Consider the following 13,028-nt stretch of genomic DNA (forward strand, 5'->3'; position numbering starts at 1 on the left):
TTTATAGGACTTTTTTTCTCAAATTAACCAAAAAATCTCTAGTTTTCATTAGTTTTATTCAATTCGTAGAATAATACATCATTTTCAAGGATCCCCGATTTCTTTTTCCCAAATAATAAGATATTGTATTTATCTTTCAAATATGTATTTCGCTTCATTGTGGTTTCTGTTCGAGATATTTAAAAGATTCAAAAATGTTTTTCTCAGTAATTTTTATTGTTTCTATGATACTCTTAATAGATTATAGAAATTAATTATGGCTTTAGAGATATAGAGGAGAATTAGTGTGTTTCAAATGGAACACCCTATATTTTTCAACGCAGTTTTTAGCCACATTTTTCGAAAAGCGGTTTTTCAACAATGTCATCTGTTTTAAAGATGTTTGATGAGATATTGAATGAAAAATAAGCTTCCCGAGAACTATAAGACTTGGACAAAAAATTTTTAGAGACCTCCGATTTCTTTTTTCGGAATAATTAGACATAAGAAAGCAAGTTACAGTTATATTGAATCTGAAAATTTTTTTCAGTTTTTTATGGTTTATACAGAGTGATTAATTGGTAACTGAGCGGAAGCTAAGAGTAGTATTTTATTGATTTTGTCGATTTCTTCAGTAGACCACAACATTCAAACCATCATCTATATTTTCATGATATTTGGTACGTTTATTTCTTCAAAAACTATTTCATATAGGCATAGAAACTGAATTTATTTTTCAGGTCAGGCCTAGGAATAATTGATAAATAAGTTTTAACCGGAAAGAAAACTTCTGTATATCGAAATTTTTTGAATTTGTTAGGATATTCGAATAAAGAATAAAAAAAATCATCAAAAAAATGGAGTCGAAAAACTCAAGAACTTTGAAACGGATGATTTTTGAAAAACCGATAACGAGATGCTTTTCGACAAATCTGCAGCAAATAATCTGTTGTTTATGTTTATGTATAAGTTTTTAATTTTTTTTTAATATTTAAGTTAATATATTCCGTTGAAAAGAATTATATCTCTCAGCCTGAGGTTTTTTATCATTTTTAACTATTGAAACTCGACAAAGGTGTAATTTACTCTCCATCAAAATGCAATAAGAGAACCTTGCGACACAGAGAGGGTGTGCGATTGGTTGTGTCGACTCTACGTGTAAAGGTCATTTCGATATGCATAATCCAAAGATAATTAGGTGTAAATGATAATTTTGTTCAAGGAAGAGTTTATTGACTATTGAGAGTACGTGCCTTCAGAAGAGTTCTCATTTCTATAAGAGATAATATTATCTTTGCCAACAGTTCTTCATTTATTTATTGAGAATAATTTTCAAAATGTTTGAGAGCAAAAAATATTATAATCATATTATAGAGCTAATATTTAAAATACCAAATTTTCTCGAACAATTTAGCACTCAGACCCTTTGAATATAAAACATTTTATATTCAAAGCTAAGACCGGAGCTCTTCCTTGATAGGCTCATAGTTCTCAGGGTCGACTACTTGGTAAACAGCTTTTTCAATAATTCTATATAGGTATTTTGTCTGAAATGACAGGAAATGATAGATTAATGAAAATAATTTGCAGTGTATCTCATATGAAATTGTGTAACTTGCTACAGGCATGCTTTTCTGAACCGTTGTAGGTATTCCGTTCAATTGATATTAATATTTTATGAAATGAAATACTCCTCTCAAAAACATCGTTGAGAAAAGTTGTAAATTATTTTATAATGGATTCGATTAGACTTCAACTTGTTTGAATCGATATCCTCAACTTTTAATCGGACAAATACAAGTTGGTACCTTCACTACCTTCAATGAGATAAAATATATGATTTCTAATAAAAACATTTACTATACCGCATTGAGTTTTCTAAATGAATAATACATGAACAATTGACGAAACCGAGAGCATACAATGGTAAAATGATTTTATATATTGAACGTTTTTTAGTTCTAGCTCAAATAGTTCTTAAGACGAATTATCTTGTGAGGCCAATGGCCAATGGCCATTTATGGTGCCTTGCACAATAGACCTTACGAAAAATAGATAGGCTGAATAGGCTCTTAGACTTTGGTTATTTTCACTTCATGAAACTAAAGTAGTTTGAATAGAAGCTATCTTTTAAATTTACTCCATGGTAATCTAAATACGTACATTACTACATGAGACACAGATTTCTGAGCTTATTTTACCTAGATAAGATAATTATAATAATAATTTTGCGTTACGTCAGTTGTTGAGTTAATTTGATGATGTTAATGATCTGCCAAAAACAAATTACCATAATATTACTCACAAGTCTGAAGAAATTACCTGAGAGCATTTGCAATACTCTTGTATTCATTAAAAGATCATTTATGAAATAGATAATATCTCAGAGCAAGCTAAATAATTACTTACCAAAATTTCGTGATTAAACATAGAAAAAAATGCAAAAAAAAGGTAAAAAAAAAGAAATTTTTCATTGTTTCTCTGCATATTATTCGGAAAATATCAATTTTTTGTAAACGACTTTCCCATATAAAAACAAAATGAACAAAATTGCTTACAAATTTATTTTATTGAGGTTTTTGTCCGATAAACCGTTCTGGCTCAAACGATAGTTGAAAATTGGCTTATTTTTATCTGTATCTGTATATGCATATTTCCGAGTAATATGCATAAAACCGCCAAAAAAATTAAGTTGTTTACCTTTTTTTTTTGCTTTTTTTCAATGTTCCGTCATGAAATTTATACAAATCCACTTTTTTCACTACAAAACTTGAATTTATCAATAAGTCTTTTACTCAATAATTTCTTCTTTCAATAAAATTCAGTTTAGAAAAAAGGATTTTCAAATCTCTCTATGAAATTTAGTTTATTTTTTTTATTGATGCCAATGAATATATTGAGGAAATGATACCGTCGTATATATAAATATACAAAAGGGTACTAAAATTAAAATTTTTGAATGTTCACAAAAAATTGATATTGGAAGAATCGAAAATGAAAAGGTTTTTTTCGAAAAAAATCCAGAAATATTGACCAAAAATTGAGACCTCTTCGCAACAATTTTTTTCATAAGAATCTCATTAACTCATGCAATAATATACTGGGTGTGCTTTTTGAAATAAGAAATTAGAAGTATGTTGTGGAGGTCTGAAAATATTATAGGGAGAGAGATCATTGTCTTAAACCCCAATTTGCAAATTTTCATTGAAAAATTATGATTAGTTTTTCATCAAAGTCTAATAAGCTATAGCGATAATTCTCCCTGTATAATGGATATGATAGTCCTAAAAGTCCTACATCTATGGTTCCAAACTCGAAACCTAGATCTTAATGTTGTGACAATCAATTTTTCATCATTCTTTTTGGATTAACTGAAATATTTCATTCGATGCATGAAATTTATATGTTTTCTATTTCTCTTCCCACTAAAAATGTTCGATTCGCGAATCTGCTTGTACTTTTAGGGTCATATAGGTATAATCCTGTTAGGACGAAAACTATTATTACATTTTTTTCAGCTAACTAGATTACGTAATAATCTCAATCTTGTTTGTTATGATCTAGAAAATTCCAAACTTCTCTTAAAACCTTATATCGCAAATAACTTATGAGGCTGAAGTTCTTCATTTTTATGGAACGAAGTTCGTTTTGTATAAACCAATCATGAGGCGATTTCTACAATATAGAATGTTTTATTAGGTTTCGATTAGATTAATAAAAATCACTTATCAATCATATCGATATGAAGGAGTGTGATGTACATGTGATCGGAACAATTATTACTTATTAGCACATCGAATTTTTGGAAAGATTATGTAATTTTCCCAATTATCTTAATTTTTTTCAATCGACTACTGATACGTGCATTCTAAATATAACATGCGAATATATCCTGATATACAGCGATTGCACTTTTGGATTGGTGAATATCATTAAATTCAAACAGGCAATCAATTCACATAAAATTGTAAAAGTTTCAAATCCATCTTTTTTTAATAACCGAACTACATAACATAACATACTTCATTGAACTAATTGTACAGATGATTATGAATTGTGGATATGACCTGTAATTGACACAGTAATATAAATATTTATTTTGAAACTAAATCATCATGAAAAATTTCAATAATTTCTACCTGTTTGATTTGAATAGCTTTTCCAAATCACTCAGTTTCGTTGCAAATCATCTTCCAGTTCGAAGAAAGAAGTAATGTCAAACTATTAAGTGGATATTCCGATAATTACTAAAGATCCATACATTATACAGGTGAATTTAGGAAATGACGAAATAATTTGAAAGAAAGTGACAGTTAGAATTTGGTTTTTGAAATATAACCTTGTTTATTCCTTGAGACTAATTGACTGGAATATTGAATGTGATATTTTTCACTTTAAAAATACTTATCTTTCCTAAGACTTCACTCAATCAGTATAAATTATTTGTGGCAACTTCAAACCTTATCATACAATGCCTAATGATTTTGCTGACCAAACCTTTTGTCGGAAACCCAAGCAGTTGAGCGCATAAGGGGATTTACAGATTGCTAATTATTATTAATGGACCACCGGCTTTGCACTAATGAAAAAAAATTGGACAAAATATATTATGAATCACATTTTACTAAACAAAATCAATGATAAATAATGATGTGATATATGTGAGAATGAAGTTTTTTTTCATTGCATCTTGTAATTTGCATAGAGATCTATCATATTTTTTTTTTATTTATTTATTCAAGTTCCATAAATAACTAGTAATTATAAATATATAAATAAGACTTTCACTACTCCTACAACTACAATATCTCGAAATTACAAAGATTTATGAAAAATCGACTAAAAATCTACAAAAAGAGAAAAACTGCTATCAACAAAAAAACTCAACTGAACATAACTAAATTTAACCAAAGTAATATGAACAAATAATACTTATAGGTTTCTATATGAAAATAATTTCTTTAAAAATCGTTTAGTTCTTTCAATATTGACGAAAACGTGTCAAGGACTTGAATATTTCAGGGAAAGACGAATTTTTATTTGCGTTTTACGCTCTACAGTAAAATTGGATATTTTTATTTGAAGGTGCGATACATATGAATCATATGATATATGCAAAGTTGCGAAAAAATTTAGGTGGTGATTCCTTGTCAAAAAATAGGGTCTTTCATATAAACTTTTCTATTGAGCCCCTCTTCAACTCAGTTAAACCCCCCTAATGATGGCGCCCGAAAAGAAGTTTTTGATTTTTTTCATAAAAACCATACCCTATGAAACTACCTTGAAAATTTAGAGTTTCTGGTTATTTCCGTGCGAGAGTTGTTATTGTTTTAGGCCATTATCGTCTCGAAATTCGAGAATGGCAATTGTTGTGATGAAATGAGAGACGAGCACTCAGAAAAATATCCATAACAACTGAAGAACAAGAAAGTACGTCAAATTTTTGAAAAAAATTCTTATATGCATCATTGTAATCTAGAACTTCTCAATGTGACCTCCAATAAGATTTACGTTAATTATTTAAATTTTTGAAAAATGTTGTTTTTATGAAATCGTGATCAAAACAAACCATTGTAGTGTAGGTTAGGTGATGCAAAACATTTGCACGGTGCTGATCTACGATCACGTCCATGCTTGTCCCCCCCTCTTCGTGTAAATTCTAATGATAGATGTGTGCAGGTCTGGACTTAGTCGTAATATACATCTTGATAAATTGCAATGACGTTTCAGAAATTTGTTTCTCTAATTCTGTGGTTATTCCGTTCATTCTTTCACATCTTGTAGAACAAAATCGTGCGAGAATATATCAGAAACGCACAGTTTTCATGATTATATTTTATTATTATATGTTGGTACTCCGAACTTTCCGCCACGGCTTTATCTGTCAATTCATCAATTTGCCTTAAAGAAATCAGTTCTGCCAACCAACATTTTTCAATGCAAAAATCACTAAATGATATTTATGGAAATATTTCATTAATTTCAACAAAATGCAATTAATTAGAGAAAATAATGTATAATACTCGTTCAGAAGGCTCATTCTACCACTCGTTCATTCTAAAACTCGCCACTTCGTGGCTCGTTTTTGAATTTTGAACTCGTGGAAGAATATCAATGCCTTCTGCACTTGTATTATAAATAACTATTCTGAATTCCAAATAAGTACTTAAATCAATCAATAGAAAAGTTGAATCAATAAAAATGAATCAAAATGGAGTAATAGTACCTTCTTTGAGTATTTGAGTGGTCATTTTTGAGAAAGCGTCAAATTGTACATGCATTGAAACCGCTCACTCACATGAGGTCCTTCAGTAGACAAAAATTGTACACTGAAGGGAAAGTTAACTTCGATTGTAACAACAAAATCCTTCTTGCAAATCAAAAGTATTTGAGGCAATGTTAGCGAAATGAATCTATAATATTTTATCATATTATGATGAAGTGGACAGGTTATTCGTTTCTATAGTTCAGTGTAACAATGTTACATTTGTACAAACGTACACAAAGACAGAATAATCGGGTGACAACTGACAGATTGATTCATGTCATGTCATGTGTAAATAAATAATAATAATAATAACAATATTTTATACATCCGTATTTCACATGTTTTTCTCATTATTTAGCTTCATCTCTACTTTACTCTATAAAATAATATTACAATGATGATTATTATGAATTATGTATGAAGTTTATTATCATTTCATTTAATAAACTGAAAGATAAAACTTAATAACTCAAATTCATAATGAGAAATACAGTTCAGTGCGTTATTGTTTCCAAAAATTATCTCTTGACGTACTTACTATGAATGTTTTTGTTTTCATGTTTTAATGACATAATTCAGTCCATTTTAAAACAGTTAGTAATTTTCTGGAATTTGTAGAATTGTTCATTCCCTCATTTGAAATATAATTAAAGATATCTATAGAAGGCACTCCTAAATTGGAGATACAAAGAATAATTTTTTGCATAATTTCAAGTGGAAAAAGTCCTATAAACCTGTGGTCGCAATGGCTTTTTTTGAGATACAGGGTGTTTCTTGTACTTGATTGGATAACTAAGTATCGAAATGTATAATAAAGTTATTCATCACAGCTTAATAACTGGATCTTTATAATAATTACAAGAGAATTGTTTGAATGTTTTTTTCGAAATTGTAGCAGATACAACTGATAGAATCAAGTACCAATGTTTTTTTTCACATTTTTCTGAACTACCAATGGTCCACCAAAAAAAGTTCTAGTGTAAATAATCGGGTACTGTACCAGAAAAAATATCACCCTGTAAATTTACCTTCAAAATCAGCATATCACATGATGAAAACTTCAAATTTGGATATCTATGCTAAATTGTAGTTAAATATCTTGTGAAGGGAAGGTGCTATGGGAAAAAAACTTGATAAAATACCAAACTTCAACACCCTGTATATCGAAAGCAAAGCGTTCATGGAAATTATTTTTTAATTAATCCGAGGTATTTGTCATTGTCGTTTGTACCTTCTTTTTATGAACAGCCTGTATATGTATACAATAAAAATTTAAAACATATTTATCCCTTATTTCTAATAACTTTTCTCTTGTTTATAATTATCATAGATTATTTTCACACGTTTTTCTTATATCCCCTATATAATTTTCCATTTAATTCTATATTATAAAAGATTTTGTAATTTCCATTGTAGAGCCTTGAAGATGGTTTTCAATTTAAATCAAAACTAGTCCGCCTTATTTCAATAAGTTCTTTAAAAACCTGAACTTTTTTTTTTGGCAACTAACTATTATTGAATAACGGAAGGTCTCAAATCTATATGCATTTTTCAATATCTAATTGTCTATTTTAAACATACATCTATATGTATATAGATATATTATAAATATACCAGATAGAGTAAGACCTGATAAAAAAAATGAGTACGGCCCTGTTTCCCCTCATCGCGCAGACAAATTAAATAAAAATAAAAATACACCGGTTCTATCCCCACCTTAATACTTTCGGAGTTCCCCCTATACATTTGTTCATAAGCAGAATGTGAAGGAGAACACCGGCATTAAACTTCAAGTGTTTGAAGACGTATAGTTTTGTCCATCATTGATTGGCACAACAAATGATGTATTATTAGATCAATTGACAAAGTTACAACAAGTGAAAATTTGCCTTTAATTTTGTATTGTTATGTGTGAAGAGGCCCTCCTTGGATTTCATTAAAACTGGATCAGTACGAAGAAGAAGAAGCAGTCTGAGGTTTCAGTTACTTATCAACTTTGGAGATCAAAAAAGGTAATTTGACACATATCATATTAGAATAATTTCCACGTGAGGAATCGAAATATCATTTCATTCCAATGAAAACGCTTAATTTTTCTGAATTGCTAAATTCTATTTGAATTGACTCATATTTCCTTGATTTTTGAATGGACTTTGGTCTTTTTCCAAATTTCTGACTCATAAATATCCACCAAGAATGTTGTCTATGAAATCTATTTGCATATATACCGGTTAAATCGACGTACACATTATGAAATATGTCGTTAGACATTGAGCAGATTATGTTCAATTTGCAGAATTGATCGTTTCGTTTGAAAAAACAATTCGAACACTTTGGAACAATTCATTGAAATGATTAATAACCGCAACATTATTGATTGGGAAGAATTGAAGGACAATTATCTTTGATAATTTCTTTGCCGATACAATTGTTTATGCAGTTTTTTTTTCTATTACATCGAATAATAACAATTAGCTATACTATAAATGAAACAATAGATCTCGTCACCTTAATTATCATTGCTTTTTCATGAGTTGGTTGGTTTGACAGTAAAATTTCATTAAAATGCTTCTATTTATTCATTTGATCTATATTGTCCCAAATTTTGAATTTTGGTATTGTTTCAATTATACAATAATTCATTAGTACAAGGAAAAACACTGTTTCAAAAAATATAAATTTATGTTTTAAGTTTAGACTATTACGCATTTGTTTTTTCATAAGTTTTAATTCACTGCCATTATTCCATTCCATATTATTCTTGTGTTGATACTTTTAACCTCTTAAAAATTACAATATAAAAAGTTTGATTATGTGAGAACTGTTTTAATAGATTATAAAGGTATCTACTTCAATCTGTAGAATTAGAATTGATTAGAATAGCACATACTTAAACGTGAATTGTTGAATATTTCACGTTTGAGTATACTTATTTAGTAATACATAAGAAATTCAAAATATAAAACATTTAACCAACTCAATTGAAGAGTCATTCCATTTAAAAATGAAATTTCAACAAGGCACAAAAATAATATCGAATCAAATAAACAAAATAAGAAAGGTATAAAATTATCTGAGATGACCATAAAACTTGATCGAGGCATGGTTTATTCGAAAATAATCTCATCGTTTCGAAGCAATTTAAAATAAATTGAACTAAAAAATTAATGATACCTTGGAAACCTGTCCTACCCTATACCCCAATGGTTAAAAAGGGCATAATATTATAGATTGAAAACCTGTTGTGATATGCAAAAGAATTGCTGAGAAACAAAATCCTTGGGCGAAGAATTTTGGTCTATATCATCAAGTCGTTCGCATGAACCCAAAAGACGAAGATTAGATTGAAAGCCTGCTTTGACTGCCTTCAAATTTTACCACGTTCTAGACACGCAGACATCACGTGTATAAAGCTGGGTTTCGGCAGCTTTTATCCACCCATCAATAGCTTTTATCTCTGATCTCTTCACGTGACCTCTAAACGCATCAATGATAAACTGAAACAAAATAAATTTTGATGCAAATAAATTGTGAAATATTTGAGTTCGTACTTAGCTTTACGCCAAATTTAGAAAAAAGACGTAAATGCACTTTGATCTTGATGATCCTTGTGATTTTTCAGAGGAATTTAACTTTTGTTTATTTTATTTTTTCAAGTTGAGAAAAATTCCAATCTAGAGTCTGGGGTTCTGAAGATAAAGTGTTAAATCTTAAACGAAGGAGTTATACCAAAAATAGGAATCGATATATTCAAGGTTTTTCATAACTTACGAAAAATGGAAGTAAGAAATACCAAAAGAAATGTTTTCTTTATTAGTATGGCAGTACAAAAATTGTTATAAATATATTACCTATCCATTTTTCATTAGAGTTTTTGCTTCTGATTGAAAAATAGATTGGCGAACTAACAAAACAATAGGTAGTCAATAAATTTTCGTAAATTTTATCAACTGCTAATTCAGAGGAATAGTTTGGCTATATGGCTATGACTTCATAGCGAAAATATTGTCTTCAGAATATCATCACCATTTTTACAAATTTACAATTCCTTTATTTGGATATCGCCAAGAAGAAAAAATTTTTCAATTTGATTCCTTGCTTTTTAACTCAAAAGTAATAGATTTTATTCTCGAGCTGACAAAATTTCAACAATTTCAACAAAGTATAGTCCTTCAATTCTTCGGAAAAAATTTTGGTAGCGATAATAAGATGTTTTTTCTGAATTCTACTTAATTCAGAATGTAAACTGAGAAAATAAAAAAAATTTCGAAAAAATTTTTTGGTGATCGAAGGTTATTTGTAGAAAAAATGAACTAAAATTATATCTCAATGCAAGCATCAAAACAAATAACAAAACTGATTCATTCAAATCTTATTATTTTGCTTAATTCAGAATTGAAAATTATAAAACTTCCCTATATAAGTTGCAGTAAAACTGACTGCAAGATTTGATTGTGTATTTAATAGTCTTCAAACTAAATTTATTCAGTCCGAATTTCTTTGATTTTTTTCCCATTCCAAAGACGTTATTTATGGACCATTGCATCGATGCAACTGAAATCAAGATGTTAAATTAATTGAATTGAGTTAGTTGAACAAATATCGCAATGTAATTAGGGATATACAAGCTATTTTTAATGAACATTTTTAGTACTTGGAATTGTTATGATATTTTATATTATATCTATAGGTACTCAAAATCTCATCTCCTTCTGTTGTCTGAGTAATGAGTATTATCATATTATGTATGAATTTGAGTCACTTTTTTGAGACCATTTCTGGTTCAAAATTCGAAAATCATAGACGAAATGATCTGTTTGGAGACTCAAAAACTAACTGCAAATTCCAGTCAAATCCCAGATTACTTATTCGAACTATTTTTTCCAGCTACTCCAAAATGTCGACAGTAGTTGCCGAAACCATTACCACCTTGATGGAAGACCTCAGAATGAAAGAAAAGCCCACTTCAAAACTGGTCCGTACATCTTCGTTGGAAAGAATCAGGGAATTGAACAATTACATTTGTTCTCACAATTACTTCTTCCTGCCATCCCTCCTCAACTGGATCAAAGCATCCCAAACTGGCCTGGAGAGCAACATTGATGTCGCAACCACATTCTACCAACATCTCCTGTACAACATTTTACTCTGCAAAATCATCGACTTCCAGCTGATCTGCAAAGGATGCTTCAAACATTCCAAGAAATCCTTCAGCTTCCATTTGCTACAGCTTGTCTATAAAACATCGTCGAAAATCACAGACTCGGATTTCCTGTTCAAACTGGCCATATATGCTTCTGTAGCTATTGTAGGCTTACAAATGTTCACCTGTTTTTATTTATTGTTCGTCAAGAGCCCTCCAGGTGGCCTGCTGTTTCTTTCTGGTGGATGCGTATGGTCCGTAGCGTATCTTTTTTACGAATCAGTCATCCATTTCGAAAAACAGAGGAGGAAAGGGAGTTTGAAGTTCAAGCAGACTTCCAACTGAATCCAGGGTATTTTCCGTACCCACCATCACATTGTTCAGACTTTCCACCCGATAAGTTTCATTTTAATTCCTTAATTTATAGTGTCACGTTTGATAAAACTGTTCATCATTGCCATAACTCATTCATCGTTATTTATATTTCCGCTGCATTTTTGGGGCATATTGCGATAGTGCCATATTTTTTGTGTATAATGGTAAAAAATCGATCGTTCCCATAGGGTTCGATTGACGTTTTTTACTACTTAAAATATGTGATATTATTTTTTGGTTTTAGCTTTAAGTAGAAATGGTTTTATAAACTGTTTGGAGAATATATTTCAATTTTATGAAATGATGCTGAAGAAAAGTTGTAAATTTATTTAATATATATATATACCGACCATTTTTATAAACTCCTTGTATTTTTTTCTCGAAATCCTATCCTTATAGTGAAGGTTATCTGGAATCCCATTATCGTTGAAATATGTGCTAACAGTTCAGTTATGAAAATTATACTTATATGAATGATATACTGGTAGCACAGTTATCAGCCTGATAAGGCAAGAATTAGGTATCTGTTGAAATGCCTAATAAAACAATTTCAGTACTATCATACCAGTATTCTGGCGAAATAAGTTGTTAAAATGAGTAAGATACAGTTCGGAAACAACACTTGTTTGTTTCTCATTTCGTAGTGAAAGAATCCATCCTGAAAGATATGAGAATAACTTCATTAATGTCTATACCTTATCAATTAAAATGAAGAAAAAATTCAAGGAAAGCACTGGCTTGGCTTGGGTGATTTAAATATATGATGATTGATGGATTATCTTATGGAGCATCTTAAAACTTTGCATGAACATCCGAGTGGTTATATTCTTCAATTCTGTTGGCGATTGAATTTGTCAATTCACATCTGAGTACAAAACTTAATTCCGATCGAATTGATAGTATTGAAATTATCAGTAGTAATATTCTTAGGTCATTGATAATAGAAGAGATAATTGTATGACAATCGAAAGCTCGTTACTTGGTAACAGCCCGAAGACTGAGGGCTGTTACCAAGATACGAGATTGTGAAATTTGTCATAAAATTACTAGGTATTTGTCAATGCCTGAGGGATATTCGGCTGAAAAGTTTTTGACGAAAAATTGATGACTTTATTCAAATTGAATTAAACATTAAATTCGTTATTGTTCTCTTCTATATAGATGATACCTATATGTACCTATATGTATTACCATTGCATCGTGGACATCTCAGGCTGATTTAAATACTATATTGTTGAAAGGGACAATCATAGTGTTATAGTC

General features: G+C 29.8%; 1 protein-coding gene across 1 annotated transcript; it reads left to right on the forward strand.

Annotated features, from left to right (window-relative positions):
• The first annotated feature begins 7,991 nt into the window (after nt 1–7,991).
• LOC123676918 lies at nt 7,992–12,127 on the forward strand. The gene is made up of 2 exons (XM_045613241.1): nt 7,992–8,259; nt 11,135–12,127. The coding sequence occupies exon 2, from the start codon at nt 11,145–11,147 to the stop codon at nt 11,733–11,735; it is 591 nt and encodes a 196-aa protein (XP_045469197.1). The 5' UTR covers nt 7,992–8,259; nt 11,135–11,144; the 3' UTR covers nt 11,736–12,127.
• Nucleotides 12,128–13,028: the final 901 nt, after the last annotated feature.

This window comes from Harmonia axyridis, chromosome 3, assembly GCF_914767665.1.
Source record: "Harmonia axyridis chromosome 3, icHarAxyr1.1, whole genome shotgun sequence".
NCBI classification, from domain to species: Eukaryota; Metazoa; Arthropoda; class Insecta; order Coleoptera; family Coccinellidae; genus Harmonia; species Harmonia axyridis.